The sequence below is a fragment of the Corvus hawaiiensis genome, chromosome 2 (assembly GCF_020740725.1).
Source record: "Corvus hawaiiensis isolate bCorHaw1 chromosome 2, bCorHaw1.pri.cur, whole genome shotgun sequence".
In the NCBI taxonomy this organism is placed as follows: Eukaryota; Metazoa; Chordata; class Aves; order Passeriformes; family Corvidae; genus Corvus; species Corvus hawaiiensis.
The window spans coordinates 115,074,271-115,097,451 of record NC_063214.1 but is presented as its reverse complement, the minus strand read 5'-3'; the positions used below and the strand labels follow the sequence as shown (position 1 = coordinate 115,097,451).

The following is a 23,181-nucleotide window of genomic DNA, read 5'->3' as shown; positions in this document are numbered from 1 at the left end:
ACTAGCACACACCCATCCCTCAGTCGCTTCCTACCATTCAGCAGGCATCCTGTGTTGTGAGGAGCTCAAAAGTGAACAGGGATTTCTCTGTGCACACAGAGCAAGCCTGGCACTTGGGGGAAACACCAGATTGGTGCTGGGAATGCAAGTAGTACCTAAATGGTTATGCAGCCAGGAAAGGTTCAGAGTGCGTGACTGTCCCGAACTGCAAAGGTGGGACCTGCTGCTGGAACAGCAGTCACACCAGCAATCTTTCCTGCTGGGAAGAGGGGCAGAAGCAGGGGCTCAGGGTGGGCTGCCCAGGAGGCAGCCTGCTGCACTGGGTGCTGGCTGTACTGCACATGCCCTAGATCCGCCCTGCCCCGCCTCTCCCCTTCCTTCCACTTCTACAAAAACATCAAGTTAGTACAAATTCACAATGAGCAGATGAACAGAGTGGCTCATCCTCTGCACTCATGCAAGGTTACTCTGCTGGTGGTGAGTGTGAGTTACTCAACCAGTGGACACCACCAACATTCCACATGTCTGCAACAAGTGGCTCTCATTAAAACATTGCAAAAAAAAGAAAGGCTTAGTGGAAAATAATCCTCTAGTATCCCTTTTACAATACATGCCAGAAAATGTTGTCTACTTGACTGGTTTTCAAAGATGTTTCAGGCTGTGCTCAGCCACCAGTCCAACCTTCTGAGCCACAGGTGACTGAGGTGCAAAAGACAGGAACAGAAGAGACAGAGGCATTTCCATCATTTTCCTGCTTACTCAGGACTTCTATTTATTTTTAAATAGATCTCTGAAAATAAAAACAGAAAAGAAAATAATCCTTAAATCTGCCTAAGCTATGCTGTAACTTAGAATGGTGATTTGGCCACAGTATCGTTCCTTGTACCAATAAACTGTTCCCTCTCTTGCAAATCTCAAGTGAGAAAGAAAGAATTGATGATGCACTAGCACTTGAAACAATAACCTGAGTTGCACTTATTCAGCACAGTGTCTAATGCACAGATGCTGCATTATTTTCTCTTTATTCTTCCCTTTCTTAGTGTTTTCTGTCATTTTAGTCTCCAGTTGTTCATTTTCTTCCTTTTCTCCCAACTTTCCTTCTCAACCGTATCTCTTGTCTTTCCAACCTGCTCCTTCAGGTGACCCCAGGGAAAGGGTCACTTTGGCCGTGCTGTGCTTGCAGCCCAACATATTCAAAGATTTTAACTCACAATAAATGTACCCAAACAACCACAACATTTGCTGTCAATCACCTGTGTTTTCTCAGAACTGCTGCAACTCAGACTGGGTTTTGAGAAAGGCCAGCTTAAAGAGTATGAAGCAAGTGCAGGACCAAGCCCATCCTTACCACCACTCCAGCCTTATTTGCACATTATCAACCAATCATTTGAAATGAAATGCAACTGCAAGCAGCCATACACCCCACTGGCTGGGATGCTGGATGGTGTCACAACTGCCTCTGGCACAATGTTACTGGTACCTTCTGGTTTACTTTAGTGGCAGCCACGGTCATGTTGCGCAGATCCTGAGTGTTACAGTCACTGGAGTTCATGCAACAGCTTGTAGGGATGCCGTGCTTGAAGAAGTAAGGGCTGGTGCTCCAGTTGGTGTAGCTCTGAATGCCACAGCAGCTCAGCTAGGAGGGATAAGAAGCAGGTTTAAAACACACAAACAAACAAAACAGAATTAAAACTAGTACAGAATCATCATGGGCCACTTTATAAGCTTATAATCAAAATAAAGACAGGGCATCTCAAGTTTGGAAAAGCAGATACCACCCCTGCCCCATTAATTATGAAAGTATCAGGGATGTAATTTACAGAATATGGGAGCAGATGACCTGCTAAAAAGAGGGTATTTTATGATCAGAACTATTATTTGTAACATTTGACAAAGGTTCAGCCACAAACCCATCTTTTTTAGTTGAGGGTCTGTTGGATTTTTTGTTTTCTTTACTTATTTATTTGATTAAAGAAGACTCTAAATTCAAGACCTCAAAGCATTACACAGAATTACGTGTAACACATACAGATTCAAACTAGTACAAATCAATAAGGTGAAGCCTCTCTAACTTGCCAAAATAATTTCTAGGACAATTCACTGAGCTGTGAATAGAAAGAGACCGTATGTTCACAGGGTGTATCTAGGAATTCAGCTAGAAAACCCTAAATTGGGAAGGATGTTCTGATTTAGATTCTAAGCTAGAAGACAGAGACTCAAAAATATGGAGCATGTGCTGAATTTTCTGCATGGAAAGGGCTTATAAATGCAGTTCCTGTAAAAACAGAGCTATGAATGAAATGAACATTTTGCTACAACAGAAACACTGAAAAACGACTCAGATCTATTTAGATTGGTCAACTGCAAGAAAGCAGAAATTTAAAATACAGGTTAACATATGCAAACAGACAATCTGACAGCAGAATGTACTCAGTGTAGAGTGCTGCAGTAATCTGCTGGCCGGGAGAAACCTGGTTAAAAGTACAGTTTCAACCATGCTGTAGGGTCCAACATAACAGCTGTAGTTTCTAAAGGTCTAGAAGTCATCAATACAATTACACTGACATTTCAGCCATTCATCGAGTTACAATCATATGGAAAGCAAATTGGCTCACAGAATGTATTGCAAGCTGAAGGAATAGCTTCTTGCTATGGTACAGCTTCCAGTGGGAATTTAAATATGAATTTTATCGCTCTGTGCAGTAGTTGGTGGACTTGGTCTCTCGTGGATGGCATCCCCAGCTGGTTTGGCCATGCTGTGGCATTTGCTGCTGCCCTGTGCCCTGCTGGAAGGCAAAGCAACCCCCCACTGCCCTGTTACCACCCCCCGAGGGTCAGAAAGGCTCTTCCACCAAGCTCCTACTCCATCCCTTCAGAACAGCTTTCACTGCCAACCTCAGCAGCACATTTTTCCACTCCATTTTCCTCTGGGGATAATACATCCAGTTTTACTCTTAACTCACTAGGTCTCCCTTGCCAGCCTCCCACTGTACTTGTGAAGAGAACTGCTGCAGTTTTTATCAGTGATACAGGATACAAGATTATGAAGCCCTGTCTCATCCAACTCAAATTTAAAATATTTCATAATCTTATTGGCAAATTTGCTTAGGAACAAGGTGTGTTCTTTAGGAATAGAACTGCCCCCTAAACCTTATTCAAGATCTGGGACCAACAATGAGCCAGTGGGACAGGCCCTGCCTTTATCAGACAGCTTTTTCACTAAAACTTAGGCATCTTGGGCAAGCATTTAATCTGAAATACTTTTCCTTTAGACCAGTTTTGCCAGCTTCTAATTTTACTTGCAAAATACAGCTTTCAGATTGAGCCATCCAAACTTTGTGTTCTGGGATCAAATCTGAATGTGTGCTTTCTCTGTTGACTAATTTTTGGTATCCAGTTTGAGACTTACACTTTCCTGTACGTTATCCACTGCATGGCTCCGCTCATCATTTTTGTTGTAATTCTGGATTGCTTCAGTGTATGTCCTAAGGAAAGTGTCCTTGATCTGTGAGGGTGAGGAAAAAAACCAGCCTAGGTGAACAACAAGAAGCACAGCATCTGAAGCACTTTTTGCAGGAAGCAAATGCTAACCAAATTTCCTAACAAGACATGCAAACTAGCCCTTCTGAGTTGTTTTTAAGGGTATTGTTAGAGCTGGTAGAGCTCCCTTTTAACTGTCAGGAGTCATTCATGCCATTTCTCCAGTGGGGTCTACCAGATAACTGAGATAACCCCAGCAAACTAGCCACTTCAAAAAAATCCCATAAAATTACTTAACCTACCAGAAAGATATCATTTTATGCTTTTTCCCCCAAACACTTTGTTCCAGCACTAAGTCTGAAGGAGACTGTATGCTTCTCCCTACTCATGGATGCCAGGTGCAAGCCAAAGCTTGTGCAAACACCCTGGGGACACAAGCCAGGGGCACTACAGGAAGACATGAATCCCCTGACCAGGCATCCCCAGCACCAAAGGGATTTGGGTAAGGAACAAGAGGTCTTTCAGCTGGAAAACGTCAGGCACATCATTGGGAATGGCACTTGGACTGGGTGGGAAAGGGGCTGGGAAGCAGATGATGTGGGCAACCCGTGTGGCTGTGGCCTTCACAAGAGACTGCTTCTCCCGACAGGGAGCAGTCTGACATTGGGGCTGCAGGTTAGGTGGGATGAAATGGTGGACAGGCACCTCAGGACCACATTAAAAACAATACACCACTTGCAAGGGTGAACACCAGAAAACTCCACAGCAATGGAAACATGTCAAAAGAGGAGACTTGAAAACCAGTTAATACAAAGAGACGAGACAAGCAGGGTCTCTGGGGTTGTTCTGGTTCAGCACCAGTGGCATGTAGGTCCATGGACTTAAGGCCAGAGATAGACCTGATTACATTGGATAAAGCAGAAGTGCTACTACAGATCTAGACCATCATGCTTTTTTAAAGCTTCTTCCTGTCCCAGTTTCCTAACTCACTCTACTTCTAATCTCTCCTTATTCTCAAGATAGAAATGAAATCCCATCCCACTCCCTCCCCAGCCCCCTCTTCTCCCCCGTCCCCCCAAAAAAAGAAAAAGATTTACAAAACAGCAAGTCTGGTCTGTTGCAGAAGTGGTCTCTGCCTTATATAAACCAGCACTTGCCTGGCTGAAAAAGCTGTGTTTAAGAAAAGCATTTAATCTATTTTGCAGCCCTCAGCATATGTAAAAGAATAAAGAAGATCTTACATGGTGGACACACAAAACCTGATAACTCCAGAGTAAATCATCAGGCAGCTGAAGGCAAGAGCTTTGGCTACATCCCTTCATTTGGAATGGCATCAGTTTTTAAGAGCTGTACAAGCTATTGTTGCACATCAGCCATATCCCTGGAGATGTGCTGGAGCTGCCGAGCTCAGCGCCCTGCACATTCTCCACGCTCCAGGGAACTTCTCAGCAGCTCCTGCCCAGGGAGGCACTGCCAGATGCAAACTCAGCACATTTCCACCTACCTCGTGGCGAAAGACAAACCCTGAAATGCCAGCCACTAGCTCAGCCAGGAACACCAGGGACAAGAACATGGCATACTGAAAAGGCAGGAGGCAAGAGAAGTCAGAGCATGATAGGCTTTTGTCTCAATACAGATATTATCACATAAAATGTAGCTTTCCCCTCTAGGCACCCTTCAAAGATGTTAAGAAACCAAAGGTCTTTTGGAGGAGATACACAGGTTATGACCTGAATGTAACACATGTGTTTATACAACTCACAACTGATACATATTGCTTAATTACAGGCTTTTCTGACATTTCTGTTCCCATGTTTCTTAGCATTCTTATATAAATTAAAACACACTCACATGCCAGAGATGAATCCAAGTCACTCAGGTTTTGATCTTGCAAAAAGGAATACAAACAGACCCTTCCTGTTTGTATGGTGCTCTGCTAAGCTGAATAGGCTTCCCTGGGTGTTTTGGTTTGTGTTTATCTATCTCACTGCCAGGTTGGGATTTGCTGCCTGATTCCTGAAGTTTCTCCAATGAATGAACTGAAACATTGCCTTCACTGGAAATATTCTCACAGTAACACTAGACATATGCTCCAAATACCTTGCTGAGCGAAGGCCCAAGTTTGGCTTTAGGTGCAGCATTTGGATCAGGAGCTAAATAAACCTTGAAAACAGTGCTTTCAGTGTAGGCACTCACCAACTATTAAAAATATATTTAAGCAGAAATAAAGAAGGTAAAGAAAAAATGCAAAGTGGAATGGTAAAATTTGAAGTTGGGGCTTAATCTTCTGGAGGAAAAATTACCTTTTTACTCCACCTGCTAAGAAACAGTTAATCAAGAAAGGAAACCTTTTAAATTAAATTCACACCTAGCAGGATTTAGTGGAGAAAGGGAAATGTAGCTTCAATGAAAGGTTATTGGGGAAAGGAGGACAACAGTGAAGGCAGAACTAGAAAAAAAAATGTCCAATTAATGCAGCTGTCATATCACTGTCTGTTCAGGAGAGAAAAGAAGTTTAGAAATATTTCTTACATGTACAATAAAAATAAACCCACCTGCTTGGAACAGCACAAGCTATGTTAGTGACATAGCTTTAAGAAAGTTACATGACTTACGGAGCAGCCAGCAGAGCCTGATTTCCTATGGATTTATATCATTGTTCACCTTTATCCCTTTCCCATCTGGACTGCAGTGACTCCAGCAAGCCTCTACACATGCCCCAGCAGCACATCACCAGCAAGGGACAGCAGTGAGGTACTTGCCAGCTGGCCACCAGCTGATGGAACTGCAGCTGCTGTCTCTGCCCTTCTCCTCCCTGCCACCATTTGAGGAAATTAACTCTCTTTAAGATGTCTTTTCTTTTTTAAAATGCAGTTTAAACTGGAGAAAAATCATCCCATCTCCTTAGAAAATCAGTCCCAAAATACTGTAGCAGGAGATGCGTTGTACTGTCAAGCCCTTTCTCACTACTTCAGTGCTTCACAAGTGCTATTTCCACCCTTCAAATTATTCCACATGCAGGATTTTGCTCCTAAATATGCCTGGAAACACAGTTTATCATGTAAGTTTTTTAAACCTGTGGTTATTTTGAATTTTAAGGTAGGCTGGAAAACTCAGAACAGAGAAACTCATATAGAGAGAGGTTAAAGTGGACTGGGGGATGACAGCTTTACCTCTGCTCAGTGCACCTTGAGCCCCTGATGCTTTTGAGATAAGGCCAAACATACTACCCAGTGCTCTGCTTCTTGGGTTGAATTGTTCTATCCTAGTGAATGTTAGGAGAAAAAGAAAGGCTGGTGTGCTTTTATGAGGTACCAACTATTCTTTCTGTAATTTCACATCAGGGTATTGAACTGACCTCTTAAAATACAGTTTGTGAGAGTTTCACATTTATGATGCTTTGGGCATCTTTAAGATTGTAAATATACTTATGATCTGGCCCACAGAAAAGCAGAATGATTGTAGGGCGACTCACAGAGCAATTCAGCAGCATTCCACCCTGCTCCAAACACTTGGGCCTGTGTGCCATGTGGTAGCAAAATTCAGTCATAGTCAATCAAAAACTGGATTTGTCAAAGGGGTTTTTTCCCCCCTTTGTCCAAAAGGCCCACATGTTGAACATACAGATTAATAAAATCTAGCTTGTGTGCCTAAAAAGCTACATCAGCATCTCTCAGGTGGGGGGGTGGGAATCCCAGTTCACTGACAAAACCTTCTAAGGCACTTGGGTTTGCTCACCAGCTTCAGCATCCATGGACTGCCACGACAAGTGGCAAAGCAGCCGAAGAGGCCGAAGACGATGATGGTGGTGCCTGTCCCGATGAGCACGTAGGGGGCATTGGTGGAGTTCTCAGCAATGAGGGAGATGTAGGTGCCGAGGGTGAGCTTGCCCCAGACGCCGACTGCGAGCAGGATAACGCCGGTGATCTGCAAAGCAGGGGGAGAGACGTGTCAGGAGCCACCGGGGAAGGCATCCAAAGGCAGCACGCAGGGATCCTGAAGGGATTCGTTGGGGCTGTGCTGCTGGCAGAAGGAAGCCTTAGGACTTCTACCAACTCCAGAGGGATGGACAGACAAAATTAAATTCCAGCACCTGGGGGTGGTACATTAAGGCTGCCATTGAAGGACAAACATCTAAGACCAATCACTGCCAAGGGAGGATGCAGTGTATCACTTGCAGGAACAGCTCTCTGCTCCTGCAGCCCGCTGAGACACACGGCCAGCTCCACATGTCCCTCTGTCTGAGCGTCCCCTGCTCCCCTTGATCAGCCTCGGCTGGTGTTGGCATTTCTGCTGCCACTTTGGGGCAGAATTAGCAGAGACTTCTGTTCTCCTGCTCACAGTGGCAATAAGAATAAATCCAGCTCTTGTCCATCTTTCAGTGCAACTGTGTCATAAGTGCTGATTCCTTGCTCTTGCACCCAACAGCTGAATGTCAGAAAAAATCACTGAGGAGCCTCCCAACTCATAGACATCAAATGCCCTCGCCAAGTCTGGTCCCCTCGCTGCACAGCACCATCTTCACCTCTCCTTCTCCCAAACAAAAGTGGATTAATCAGCAAAATCTGAAAGCAAGCTGCAGGAGACTGGTAAATCTGCAGAACAACTTTTGGTTTCTCGCCTCCAGTTCCACAAAGGGCTGGTTTCTGTGCCTGAGCTGCTGAAAGTTTTACCACTGTCCCCAGGGAGGCATAAAAGCAGCCTTCACTGCCAAAATGAACAAGCAGCTTCACATATGAAAGAGAGCTCAAGCCTTGCAATAAAAAGCATTTTTAGTTGGCTGTTTGAAACAATTACTAACCCTTTACTATGCATTTTAAGAGTTTGGTTTCCCCACGTCTCGGGGGGGGGAGGGGGTGCTATTCAATTTATGGCACACACAGGCTTTGGAAAAAAGGAGGAAAGCCTCTTGGTGGTTTATACCCCTTCTGCTTCTTAATAGAGCTCTGATTTACAGGGATTTAAGGAAATCCCTGAGTTTGCTGGGAGGTCTAAGCCCCTAGCAAGCTTGGCACAGTGCGGAGGGGATGGGATGTTTCCCCAAAGACACACTGAAGATGCACCTCGGGTTGCAGCAGTGCTGGCTGGAATTTGCTTGTGAGGAGGAAAAACCATAAGACTTCCCTACAAACCTTTTCATGACCTTTATTTAGCAGAGCACAAGCAGTGTTATGACTAATGCCTACCTCCACCCCAAGGCAAGCCTCATTTCCTTATTTCCAAGACACACATTTTATCACTATCTCCCATCACACAGGCTAGGGAACAATGAATGCACTGGTCTCTGGTTTGGTTTTTAGATTTTTCTTTAAAAGCAGGAGGGACATGGCCAGACAGAAGACCAGGACAGTGCTGGCCTGAGAACAAGGCAGCAGGAATAGACACTGCTCCTGACACCATCAGTACACACATCTTCTCTTTACTCTACCTCTCTCTCCTTCCTTTGACCTGAAATCTCTCCACCGGCCTAATTCTGTGACCTGTAGGTCAGGCTCAACAGTTGCAAAAGCAAGGAGATGGGGGTCCACTTACACCTGAAATGTCTAAAAGGAAACTCAGAGCACCTCCTCCAATGCACCATCCCACCCCAGTCTTCCCTACTCCCTGCAAAGTTCCAATTAAAACAATGATCATACAGGAGATGTAAAAAGTATTTCAGATATCCTGGCAGTCAGAGCAGAGTGACAACCAGCTCTTTGACTTTTAGAGCCCCTCTGAGCCTTCAGCATCCAGAGCAACTTTATTTACAAACACCTGCAAGAGCCAGCACACATGGAGCATGAGAGCAGCAGTCACATTCCACCAGTGGACCTCTACAGCTAAACGTGGTCTTCATATGGCCCTGCAAGAATTTTAAGATTTTTCCTGGAAATGCTGTGACAGCTACAGCCTGTGAGGTGAGTGTCACAACCCCACTCCAAATCCTCAGCAGACACAGAAGAAATGAACTGGCAGCTGCATAGCCCATGATGCCCCAAATGATACATCTGGAGTGGTACAGAAAAACAAGCATTTGCAAAGGAAAAAACAAAAACAAAACAACAAAAAAAGGAAGAAGTTTCCTTCTAAAAAGCAACCGATAGAGACATCCTACCCAAATGTAAGGAGATGTGGGATCCTGTCCTTCGGTGTCCTTAGGAGAAAGCAAAAGAGAAAAACTACCCAAAATACCAGGTTTCAAGGCCTGTCACAAACTTACCCAATGCTTTGATTCAGAAAAAAACTCTGGAATTTTCCTCGGACTTTATACAAGCCTTGGTTTAAGGAGTAATAGCCCACCCTGGATAAAACAGGCAAAGCTCACATCCACACCCAACCAGACATCACTAGAGAGATTCCTGACAGCAGCCAGGGCTGGCCTGATTTACCCATGCTTAGGACCAGTTCCTATGATCACAACAAGCCCCAGAAACTCAGACAGGTTTTTTTTTTTGTGTCCACAAATGGGCTTGCAAGTGATTTGTGCTGGTTTTGGTCAGCTCTTTTTCATGCTTGCAAACTGTCCCACCCGCCACGCTGTTTTGATGGATTTTTCCTGCAACTTCTGTTTCTTTTCTGTGCTCTTTCTCTGGTCTGCAACATTATTAGAAAGCTATTTCATCCTGGATTTCATCAAAGGTAGATGATATCTTCCTTACGAAAGTTCACTGCAGTGGAAGCACCTGGACCCGTGTTTCCTCAGCCAGGAAACCCGAGATGTAGCATTCCATAAAACATTATTACCCCTGCCCTTCATTTAAGTCAAAATTTTAAAGGTTAAAAGAAAAAAAAACAACACAGGAGATATCCAAGTAGGGTAAGAATTGTAAAGGCTCCATACAAGTAGTAATCACATTGTTTAGCACTAGCAGGTCTCACATTTCAGTGCCTCTGAGCTCAGGCTCAGCAAACACACCCCAGAAGCCCTTGACTGATGAGATGGCAGGAAATGAAGCAGGTGGGCCACCTGGACATTTTCTAAGAAAAACTCCTCTGAAACCAAGATGTTCCCACAGAATGTTTTAATCTAGATGAATTGGATTGTTCTGGCTTAACAAAAAAAATCTGTGAAAAAAATCCCCAACTCTACCTTTTGACTCCCCTCAAGCATAGTATCACAGGCACATCCCACCAATCCCTGATTTCAGTCAAAGGCAGGCTTTCTAGCCCTTTTACCTTCCTTCAGCATTAATACAGATGTTTCCAATATTACCAGCAGTATCACCCCCAGTTCTGGAGCTCACTGGATGTAGTGAAAAAGTTAACATGCAACAGGCAGGCAGAAATACAACAGAACTGACTGCCAGCTCTAACTTCACTTGTCCAATAAACCAACTGCTTTTTAGAGACACACAAAGACATGGCCAACAGCATTGACATGAGGGTGTGTGCCACAACTTTACAGGATGGGAGAGTGATGTCCTGATAACGCTGGGCATTGCTAAAATCAGAACTAATACTAGACACATGCAGTTTCTCCATAAAAGGCAACAGAAAAATGTCTGAGAATGACTTCTTTTAATAGTGCCAGAACAAAGATTAAACAATCAACCCCCTTCTTCTAGGTAACAGCAGCAAAGCATGCAGAGAGGAATATTGAGAAAATAACTTCTGAAAGTGCACAGTCTTTAATTCTGTCAGAATTAGGCAGGAAAACACTATGTACTCCTTTCAATTGGATGCACACCACTCTTGGAAGAGTCTGTTGTCTCCATAACCCAAAACCCACAGAGCACTGGTGGCATGATATAAAGGTTGCTGCTGCTGATACAAGAGGTATGAAAGGTTCTACACCTCACATCCCCATAGGTTCAAGACCCTAATTCAAACCCTTATTTATACTCAGGACTGCCATATGGAACACTTTTGTCAATTACAGAGTGAAGATAAATGTGCAGCAGGAATTGCTAGTTTATTTGTCCACATAATTCATGTCTTCCTGTTCATTACTGATGTCAGTTATTTTGATTCCTAAGCTCTCTCAAAATAAAACTTGGAAGCCAATCTGATTGCTGCAGAGCACACAGCAATCCCTACTGCTCCCAAAAGCAGCAGGAAGAGCTCAGAATTTCTCTGGACCAGTTCTTTGTCTACAGAGGTGAGATGCAGGAGGGCAACTTCATTAATGATGATCTCATTGTAGGTATAATTCTTCTGTTTCATTTCATATTTTCAACATTGCTAAATGAATGCAAAATGTGTGCAACTTAAAAAGAAATTCAAAGCAGCAGCAAAGAGCCAGACAGAAGGAAAATAACCGTGTTGTTGGTATTTTCAGCTTCTCAGTTCCACATACTTCCTTTTCCAAACATCATCCTCCCTGCATTTTGGTAGAGGTATGCTGTCTCTGCACAGCTCTTCTGCAACCTTCTCCTCCAACAGGCTGTCCATAAAATGGATGAAGCCAGGGGCAGGCAGACAAGAGCTATCTCAATCCATCTTGGCTAAGACTGAAAGGTCTAGCAATAGGTTTAAGCAGGCTGTGAGGAAATGAGAGAGGACCAAGGCACACAGCTAATTAGCTCTTTCAGACATTTCCCCAAAGGAGGGAAACTTTTTCCACAAAGAAAACGTCCGACCTTGACAACATCCAGAACAAATCCTGCGTTAAAAGCATGTCCAGAGAGACTTAAAAATAACTGGCCTACCTCTGAAAATTTTATAACTTTCCCAAAATAGGCAATGGATCACATTCAAAATGTTCTTGCCTTACAGCTTGTCAAGCACTGGGAGTGGCTGGCTTTGAGTCTTCTCCTGCCTCAGCCCCTGGGCTCTCATCAGGCAGGCAGGTGACTAAAACTAATATAAATCTTCCTTTGAGCTTCAGTGTCAGCTCTTCACAGGCAGGGGCAAAGCATTAAGCAAAGATAAAACAGAACATGGAAATGCATGTAAGCCAGCAACACACCTGAATTCTCTGTCCTCACATCTGCTGATCTTGACTACACCTGCAATCCCAGCTTGGGTCACCTTTGCACAGAACTGATCTCTGCTGGAGTGAACAGGAAATGAAGATACCATGATCTGTATCTTTGGAAGAAGGCAACAAGTCGCAAGACAATAAATAACCATTTCTGGCCCCTTTGCGAACTGAGAGACAGCCTGTAAAGTTCACTGTGTTAGGAGAAAACACCTGCAGTGGCCATTCTTGTATGTGGCTGTTCTAGTGTCCTCTGGTTCCTGACTTCACCATTTCTTAGCACGTTCCCCCAGTACCTAACATGATTATTTTGTCCCTCTGCTCTTGTAACTCAGGCCCATCCCTCTTCTTTTTTGTTCCCCACAGTTTTACATGTAAATAATTACTTCCTAAAAAGACATGGCCAAAAGGATTTAAGGGAAGAATGTCCTAAGATTAATTCACATTCCCCTCTGCCATCCCCCACCTCTCTCACCTGGTCATGCTTTGGGCTCAGGGTTTTCTCTTCCTGTTGCATGTGTGGGATGTCCAGCACAATGAATCTTGCTTCATCCCTTCACCTCAGGAACCTGTTTGAGCTATGATCCCTGCAGTTCAGCATCCATCTAGAACTAGCTGCTGTCACAAAATTGATTATCCACCACAGCCCTTGCTGTTTCGGTCCAAAACTGAGAGTCCTGTGTATTAAAACTACTGGTCCACGTCCTCCCTGTAGGGATACCAGCCCATGCAAACCACAGCAATGGGGATGCTGCCTCTGCTCTCGTGTCACCACCAGCTCAGAGCACCCAAGTCAGGGGACGACCACTAGATCTGCCCTGAAGTACAGTGGAGGAGATTTTTGATTAGGCACTCTGATATCAATCTTAACATCCTGTTCTTGCACAGCTCCTTCCTGTAAGTGGACTACTATCCTATTTCCTTTTCAAAAACATTTTTAATGGTCAGTGTTTGTCCTAGCTGGGACACTGTTACAAGTATATGAATAGTTGTTCCAAGTGAGCTGCCATCAGATTAAGGTCCTCAAAGGTGAAACTGTAGTGCTGATAAAAAAACCCCAAAGAAATAAAATGAAAAGAAATTAAAATATTGACTCTCACACAGATGACAAATCGAATACCAAATGATATTGGAGCTGATCTGGCTACTCACCACCAACTCTGCAGACAACAGAGTGTGTACTAATCCCTAACTTTATTGGTGCCTCTATCAAATACAGAGTTAAATGACCTCTGAAAGGAAGTGAACATTTTATGAACAACCCAGGTGTTTCCCAGCACCCCTACCCATCCATATACCAACCACACACCAAGGTCTAATAGTGCTTTCCTTGCAGGCTGGGGCAGAAATGACAACCAGGACTGTATCATTACTCTGTATGGAAAACAGATTAAAAATCATGCAGAGGAGAGTGCAACCTTCTCCTTGCAACCAGAAGAGGCCAATGATCATTTAATGAACAGCAGGGAAGAAAACATCCCAGTAATTTTGTTTGCTGCAGGATAAAAAATTGGACATGGCCCAAGAAGTCCTGAGAGCACTACCAAGGACTGCAGTGGGGAGACAAGAGCTTGAAAACAACCTTGCAGCATTGCTCAAAACTAAAAATTTCTTGCCAAACAGTGCAAATACCTATTCTTAGAGAGTTTTTCTATTAGGAAACAATTGACTACATGCCGCTTGTAGGAAGATTCAGGAAGAATAAGGACATTTGGGACCTGATCTCTATACTAATATCATGCCTGTGATGAATAGTTATAATAAGCACCCAAATTCTTATGCTGAAGATGCAGCTTTATTACACCTTGCACTTTCAGAAAAAAAGTTAGAAATCTCAGTAAAATTAAGTCCTTTATCATGAAAATTATACTTATTTTTATGTAAGATTCTTCATTAAATGAGAGAAGATATTCTGCTTTACAGTTTAGTCACCAGTGGCTCTATTAATTAATGTATCTTTTAAGCCAGCTTGCAGACAAAAATGTGGTCATCGCTGGATAAAAATAAAACTCAAAAATACATTTCTGCTGGGACTTTTCAGACCTAATTTCTTGAAATGTAGCTTTAAATATGTATGACTGAACATCTCGGGGAAAAGAACTTCGAGAGTGGAGACTTCAAAAGCAGCATCCCACTCTGCAAGGCTAAGGGACACTCCTAGCCAGAGGAATTGTGGTTGTTTTGAAGGCCTGGTAGGATGTAGAATAGAAGGAATTAACTGATCATCGGCAAAGTGATACAGCCAGAGAATATTTACCTGTAGGGCCTGAAAGTTTTTGGAAGCTTAAATGCAGCAGCTGTCCCTCATACTCACACTTTCAAATCCCTTCAGTAGCAATCCACAGAGGTGACAGAAATGTTGTTTACTAAACTTCCATGGCTGATGGAGCCTTCTTTAACTATGCTAAACCATGACAACAGCACAATGTAGCTTGACCTCAAACTTTAAAACAGTTCGCCAATTTTACTGAGATATAACACTTCAGATGATTAAAAATGCAAGAAAATAAAATGTTTTGAAACAGGAATATCCCCTACTTAAGTACTTTATTTTTTCTTAAATGCTCTTGTTGTCTGCTTGCCTCCAAATAAATCAAGGCAAAATCTAAACTTCTATAACCCCAATATGAAAAACGTAAGGAAACAAATTTAAACACCCTGAGGATACCCTCTAGTGCTATCTTTGTCCATGAGACTAGAACTGTGTTCAAAGCACATGCTGGCACAAGAATGAGTTAGGCTTCAGTGAAAAGACTCTCTTGTACCTCAGGACTCACCAGAGCAAAGAAGACTTTGAGAGAGACCCCAGTGAAAGAGTTTTGGCAATTTCAGTGGATCAATCAGCGCATAAATTCCTCCTGGCACACGTAACAGCCTTGCAGAGTTTGGATTTAGCAGTAAGAAAACTTGAAAAGAATTAAAAAGAGATGTACAAGCTCATTAGTCACTGCACACAACAGCAGTGGTGTGAAGCTCTTTCAGAACCATTTTTTATTTGAGCAACTACTGTCCTAATAACCTTCAGAAAAAGCAGAATATGGCATTGAAGTGTGAGATGATAAATTCAGTAGTACCAAATGCAAGTTCATGGTGCTGGGACCAATTCCAGAAGCTTCAAGCTCCTAAAATTGCAATAAAATGGAGGAAAAGGGTTTCAGAATGCCAGCTGACCACGGTGTTTATGAGGAACCACTCATGGTGCACACATACAGAAAAAGGCACGTGCAACCCAGCGGTGCATTTCCAAAGGCAAGGAATATCCAGAGGAGGCTGTTTCAAGAAAGCTGAGGCGATGCTGCAACAGGTCCATGGAAGGACCCTCGGGAGGACGAGGCACTGGACAGTCTCTCGAGCAGGAGTTGAGACACGTGGCTTCCAAAGCTGGCATGGAGCAGGATAAGGAGGGGTGAGGGGATGTAAACCTGCCTGTAAGGAGATTACACTCCAAGGACAAGAGGGAGCTGGTTAAGCCACCAGACAGCCCAACTGGGAACAAAGCTGGCACACGCTGGCCATGAATGCACTGAGGTTGCAAATGAGGGTGGGAGCAGCCTCCTCCTCCTCTGGAAGATGGAAGGAGGTGAAGCTGGCAACACAACCACAGCTTGCAAAGGGCGACAGCTGGGCAGCTTTCATCCCTTCACCGTGGGATGGAGGCTGCACATATGGAGAGCTGGGGGGTCCCACTAAATGCCTAGAAGTCTGGAGCCTGTGAAGAGGAAGGGGGGCAGGGGGGTGTCAGGCTCCCTCCATGCAGTGCCAGGCTGCCTCTGGCAAGAAGGTTGTCAGCTGCAGCATTAATTTCAGTCCAGTCCATCCAAAAATCAGCTTGGGGGCACATGTAATGATAAGGTTTTGTTTAAAGTTTAAAAAGGACTTTATTATTGCAACCAAACCCCTAATGTCCTGATCCCATTTTCTGGAAAATCACTGGTTATTTACATTCTCCTGATCATACTCAGAATGAGCTGAGAACTACCATTTCTTCTGTGGTGCTGCTTTGTTTTTCCCCCAGAAAGGGCAGATTTCTTTCATCATTAAGACTTCTGGTTCTTTCCCTTTCTCCTTTCACACAAGACATGTTTTCCTCTCCAGTTCTCCAAGCACCATGCTCCAGTGTTTTCTGGTGATCTCCTTTTGGAAGCAGTGCACATAGGGTGGATCCCCACTATGCTGCTGTACAGCTCACATGAGAAATTAAGTGTTCTCATTTCAGCATACCTGAGTCAATCCTTTAAAACCAACCATGTTCTACACAACCCTCTGCGTTTGCTCTCACCCACACCTTGACTACTGCCCTCCTCCCAAACACAAGCAGCAACACAGTCAAGGAAGTGAGAAAGGTAACTAAACAAGGCTAAGGACGACAAAAGTAAGGTTTGTTCTACTCTAAAATAACCCAGTTTTGCCCAGCCAAGGTCCAGCACTCTTGCTCTGCAACTACATGACAGTTTTTACACTGCTCTGTTCATTTGTGTACAGCTCTGGTTGTCATGTGTCGCTCCTGCTGCAGGAGCCAAAGTCAAAGCCAGAAGTTGCTTTTAATACTTCAGGGCTTTTTTAGAGAGAGGAAGGAAATATCTGCCCCAAATCCCAATAGGACTGCAAAATCAAAATTTCACACCATAGCTTATAAATATTATTTCAAAAGAGTTTATGACCTGTAACCATCCACCAAAACTCTCTGGATGAAATTAAAAGAAACAACTGAATTGTGTTTTATATTCCTATACATAAACATATCCTGGTGCCTAAATGGTTGAGATACCAGAGTTCCTGTTTGTGGGTATTCACTTGAGAATGCATCTGAAAACAAAGGCGTATTCCTCATATACAAGCTGGGTTTTGTTGCATGTCAGAGTTGCTTGATTAAAATACTGACACCTTTGAGTGTGTATGACTGTATGTGTATGTACGGGAAAGAAGAGGTTTCTATGTAGCCTGCACTCAAACTGCTAAATTCCAGCTGAAACAAAACAAAAAAACATCAGCCAGAGCAGAAACAAAATGTAAAAAATTTCAACCCAGATGTTTGGTTATTAAAAAAACTGAAACAACAATACAAGAAAAAAAACCCCAAAATCTCAAGCAAAAGCAAACTAAACCAAAAAAAATCAAACCAAACCAAAACAACGCAAAAGAACCCCAACAATAAAAACTACAACAAACCCCCAAAACCCACCACCACAACATCAAAACCAGTAAAAAATACCAGACAATGACAATGCCAAAGTGACACTACCATACTGCTGGTACCACACATGTAACTACAGCACTTTAATGCCCTTTTGAGACACAAGAAACCTGCAACTCTATTCCCCATCAGGACAGCGATGCCATCAGGAAAGCCTTTTAACCGTTGGTCCCCCACTACTTAAACTCATTCTTTGGCATGGGTCCAGAAGCTGTGGGATTCCATCATGCAGGATTCCCTCACCCCACTCTGGAGCTTTGCACAGGGACAAATATCCATGTGATTTGTGGCTGAACTGCTGTGAGTCCCTTCAGAAGAGCCTCGGGAGGTGACGGCTGCTGCTTCTGTCTGCAGATCCCTCATCCCTATTGTGAACTTCATCCTAGCCTGCAAAATGCCCTTTGTCAAAATACCCCTAAACTGAGCAGGAATGCTCCTGCTATTTGAGATGCAGTGTAAGATTTGCAGAAGGGATGGGTTACTCTTGGGTTTTAAATCAAACTCTTAGATTTCTACATATAGTACTTGGGGCTCACTTGCTGCTTTCTCCTTCAAGTTTTCTTTTCTTGAAACAGCTACAATGATGTCCTGAATGACAGATGGACCAAATGTACAATATTTTGCATATTGTATTGCTATGAAAGATAATTCATTTTTAAATACTTTCAGACTTCTTTATTCCTGTTCGTCTCATCAGCTTTAATCATGCTTTGATATACAGTTAACAAACTTGCTAACCAAATCTGCAATCAATGCAAATAAATTAAGTGAGTGGGTTGTTTAAAGGAAAGGAAGAGGACTGCTTTATCTGATCCCTGGCTCTGGTGCACACAGTTCCAGAGTGCAACTTGCAAAGCCTTTCTGAGCCTCTTGGAGCAGGCACTGGAAAGGCAGAGGTGAGCAGCCATCCCATTGGATTTTGGTGCTGCTCTTCAGTCCCCCAGGCACGAGATAAATTCCATAGAATGAGAGAAGGAGATGAGGTTTGTTCTGCCTGGCAACTCTTCTGAGTTTCCTTTAAAGTGCCTGTAACTACAACAACTGGTGAAAGCATGTGCACGGCACTAGCACACTTCCATCTTCCCTGGAAATTGGGCTAATAAATCCCTCTATGTTTACATAAAGCAGAGAAGAAATATGTTGAGGAAGCAATTTCATTTTCAAGCTTGAATGGAAGTACTGCAATTAACGGAAAGAAAAAAGACAAATATAAAAAGTAGGCATTAAAAAACCTGTTACGTGTTTCAGAACAGCAATTAAAGGAAATGATTCACTGTAGAGCCCGTGTTGAAAAGATTAGAGAAAACCACTGCATCTTTCTCAAGAAGAATTACAGTTTGAAGGGGGGCTTCATGCTGGTATAATGCTAGTTTATTTACAGATATTCAATATTTATCTTACTAGCATTTATATTAGCAGTAAGGCAAGCTAATGTTACCATCATTATACACATCATTCTGTTTTATTTCATTTGACTGGTTGTTGTAAAATTCATGTTTGCACTGTTGCCAGTGGATCTTATTCAAGCCTCATCTATGCTCTTTATAGGTTCCAATTTGGGGAACCACCTACTAACAACAGAAAATAGAAAACTTTAAACGGCTGAGCATGAGCCATAAAAATTCCTAGTTGATTACTCTCCTGCATGCATTTACCAAGCTTTCCTCTATTGCTTCACCAGCTCTTACTACACACTGCCAGCAGCTGTCACTAGGACTGTACTGTGAGTGGCTCCAGGCAGGGATGTAGCTCCTAAATTTGTCATCCTAGCTGGCTGCAGCTGATGCACACTGTTAATCCAGGATGACACACCAGCACCACTGTGGTTTACCAAACAGGCTTCTCTAAACTCTGGGCATCAGAGCTTGGGAGGAGTGAAAGACAGCAGTATCAGCAAGGAAGGCAACAAAAAGAAAGTAGCTACACTCATCCATATATAATAACAATAATTAAAGAAAAAATTAAAAAGCTTGGCACCAAACAGTATGGGAAAAGACCAGACACACCTCTTCCACCTCACACTGCCTAGCACCCTGTTAACACACAGTAGAGTGTTCTCTTCCTAACTCCAGGCATATTCAAAAGGACCACATCCTCCTACTTTATTAACATATAAAATTATAAAGACTTGCATTTTAACATGGATTGTATTAGCAGGGAGATCTCATGGCTTCCAAGCGTGCCAGGCTGTTGGGGAGCTCTGCTGCCTGAATGTTGCTGAGGTCAAAGCTTGGGAATCGTGCACCTTCCTAGGATTCACAGGGAGAAAACAAAAGCTGCTTCCAGCTGTGACAGCCCTGTGAAACAGTCCCAGTAAGTTCTGCTTCTTCAAAAACAAAACGTGCTATTCCCATCTAAGTGTTACCAACAGGGAATGCTCCAAAATCAACCTCTGGAGAAGACAACACAACCCAATAAGTAACAGAAACTTCTCTGAGGGAGTCTAATATAATTCTTCCTTTTCTTGCCATTTCATTCCTTGATTGAACCTCATACAAAGGATCCTCTATACCAAAACATGCTGTTCCTTTAACCCTTGCTCTGCAGTTTCTTATGGCAGTTTCCCACGTGGGCTTTTCCATTCATGCTTCACTTACATTGACCTTGGTACCTCAGTTGCAAGTTTCTACACTGTGAAGTCTTGATGCACTGTGCAGTGCATTTTGCTGCACTGCAGCTGTAGAAATCCATAATCAAGATCAGTGAAAAGCATCCCAAAACATGCCATGTCAAGAAATCTGAATATCTAGAATTAATAAAAACTAATCTTCTTTTGTTTGTGCCAAGAGGGGCAGATTTTCAAAATATATTCCAGACACACTATGAATTAAGCACAGAAGGGCTGAAACTCACTGACCTGGAAGTTACCAAACACCATGGTTAACATGAATGAAACACCTGATGAATGCCTTGTCAATTAAAGAAAAAGTACCACTCTGTAATATAGCAAGAAAGACAAACAAACTGACTTACAGAATTCAAATTTGCAAAATTCAAATTGCTTAGAACTTACCCCTTCTACCATTACACCATTTCAATACATCAGGCAACAACCTTTGTCTCTCAGGCCACCAGGTTCCTACAATCCAGCTTCCTGGCTCCCACTTTGAATCTTACTAGAGAAATTACAGAAGTACCAACCAACCAACCACATCCGTGTCCTAGACACTGGAAAGGGATTTGGTGCATCTCTTCCAAGAGCAGTGTGGTATTGCCAGTGACAGGAGAGGGATGATTGGGAGGTCTGGATGGTCTCTCTGGCCCAGGGAGTGGGGCAGACTTTGGTTAGCAGAGCAACTGGGACTTACTTAAACACTTAGATGTGTTTAATTCATAGAGACAAAAACCTGCGGCTGGATGCTAGAGGCACAAATGGATAAATGGGTGTTCAGATAAGAACACATCCCAGAAATACTTCACATGGGATAAATGATGCCACTGTGAAATCAAGCTGCCTTACAAAACAGAGCTTAGGCAAGTGCACCTCAACAGATGCCTCAAAGCAAAGCAATGCTTAAAGTATAAAGAAAAAAATTTTCTTTCTACATGCTTTGCCCTCTTCCTCAACAGAATTGCTCAAACATAGCCAAATACTTTGTGCCAACATGACAAAGTAAGCCGGACTTACTTTAGTCAAATTTGATGATAAAGACAGAAATGTAAGGGCTTCTAAAACACATTTACACTTCTGTTGAGGAAAATATTTTCTCATTCAAATTGGTGTTTTAATGTCAGCACAAGTAAATACAACAACTGCACTGTTTAAGAATGCAAATACAAGAAGAAAGTAAAAAAATTGTATTAGAAATATCAGAAAAAAAGTTAAGAAAATGCAGGTATAATTTTCATTGTATGAGCTGATAAAGGGCCAACATAAATGGGAAACCAGGACTCACCTATTGAAAAGAAAATAATATTCTTGCCATATCTATTAGCAGGCATGGTCATACCACTGGGTATGAGCCATTACCTCCACCTCCTGGAATGGCTGGCACCTGGAAGCTAGCCACCAGCAAAGTATTATCTTCACTGTTATTTCTTAAACTCTCAATGTCCCATCAAAATGCAACAATATTATGAAAATGTTCCTTTCAAAACTTAAAACCAGCATTAATTTTCAAATCTAGATCACCACTGTAAATCTTTAGCAGCATTGCCTGCATTACTGCAGCTAAATGAAGCAAAACCAAAGTTTCATGAATTTAAACAGAGGTCCTGTTTTGACCCCAAAAACATTAACATAAAAATATTTTTTTCTAGCTGGTTTTACTTGCTTTATTAATTGAAGGCACAGAGGTAAGCAGGAAGAGGGATAAAACCATGCAGAAAGCAAGGCTCACTGAAGCTCGGTTATTGCAAATTAACCCAAATAACTCCTTCTGAAAAGCTGACTCACTTTTTATACAACAGAAATACTGCTGGAACCATCTGAGTTCCCTTCAGGAAATCTGCTGACAGAGCATCACATGGAAAACACAAAAAAGCTGTACTGAAACAGCCTGATGGCAAAGGAGCTGGCAAAGGGGAAGCTGCAATCACCTGTGCCAGTAGGAGTTGTTAGAGGAATTCTGCAAGAATTGGAGCTGACTTGCTTTTATGAGTGTCACAAAAAATGGGGGATATCCTAAGGAAAGTTTATTGAGGATGAAAATGGCCAGTACTGTCACACAGAGGACACTGGAAGAAATGGAGGCATTTCACACCAAAACAGAGGGAACTTGATTAACTGTGTAATGTCCTGAGCATATGTGAACAGGTCTCTGGCGTACCTTGGTCTCAGTGTTCAGGAACTACACATGAAAGACCTGCTGCTCAGAAGGTGAGTATCAGCTACCAGTGCAAAGCAGGTATGAAAAATGCTTGTGCAAACAATGTACCTCCAGTAGCACGTGGAAATATGGATACAGAACAAAGCACGGATGAGATCTCCTCTGGAGCAGAGTGTGATTTGAGCTGTCCATGTTCAGATACGACACAATGAGTATGGAAGACACCATGGCTGCTGCAGAAACCAGTTTTCCAGGCTGCTCAGGGGGTTCCTTGTCTTTCTCTAGCAGCAGCACCAGTCACACTCACAACAGTGCAAGTGCAAGGTCTAAGGGCAGTTTTATTGGCATTTTTCAGTCATGCTCTTAACTCTTTCCTTTTTGCAAGCACACATGGCTTACGTGACTCTGTGGATCACACGTAAAATTGGCCACACAGCCAGTTTAAATTAGAGCTGGCTGAGAAGAAAAGAATAAAGGTAGATCTCAGTCTCATTTACAGCTTTTATATTCCAGCTTGACAATTTTTGCTACACTTTCAACCCTCATCTCTGAAGCATCAAGGACATGGCTCTCTCTAAATCCACCCAGAATTACTTGAACAGAGTTCTCAGGTGTCACTTTTACTTTTTTAACACCTAAGAGTGTTTAGCTCCCCCAGGGACAAAGAGCACCCATATCCACAAAATATTGCCTGAACTGACAGCAGAAACACTGAAATGAACGCTTAGAAATCTCCATTCCTGGAGACACTTCGTAGACTATAGGTCCACAATTTTAGGTATCTAAATCCTAAACCAGAGTTGTAAGCTCCCATGTCCTCTATTTTCTTCTTCCATCTC

General features: G+C 42.9%; 1 protein-coding gene across 1 annotated transcript in view; it reads right to left on the bottom strand.

Annotated features, from left to right (window-relative positions):
* TSPAN7 (tetraspanin 7) overlaps window positions 1-23,181 on the bottom strand; it is an 84,893-nt gene that overhangs the window by 11,475 nt on the left and 50,237 nt on the right. The window contains exons 2-5 of the mRNA XM_048289174.1: window positions 7,219-7,407; window positions 4,985-5,059; window positions 3,410-3,505; window positions 1,481-1,636 (exon numbers count right to left, since the gene is read on the bottom strand). Coding sequence (XP_048145131.1) covers window positions 1,481-1,636; window positions 3,410-3,505; window positions 4,985-5,059; window positions 7,219-7,407 — 516 coding nt within the window. The remainder of the gene's footprint in view (window positions 1-1,480; window positions 1,637-3,409; window positions 3,506-4,984; window positions 5,060-7,218; window positions 7,408-23,181) is intronic.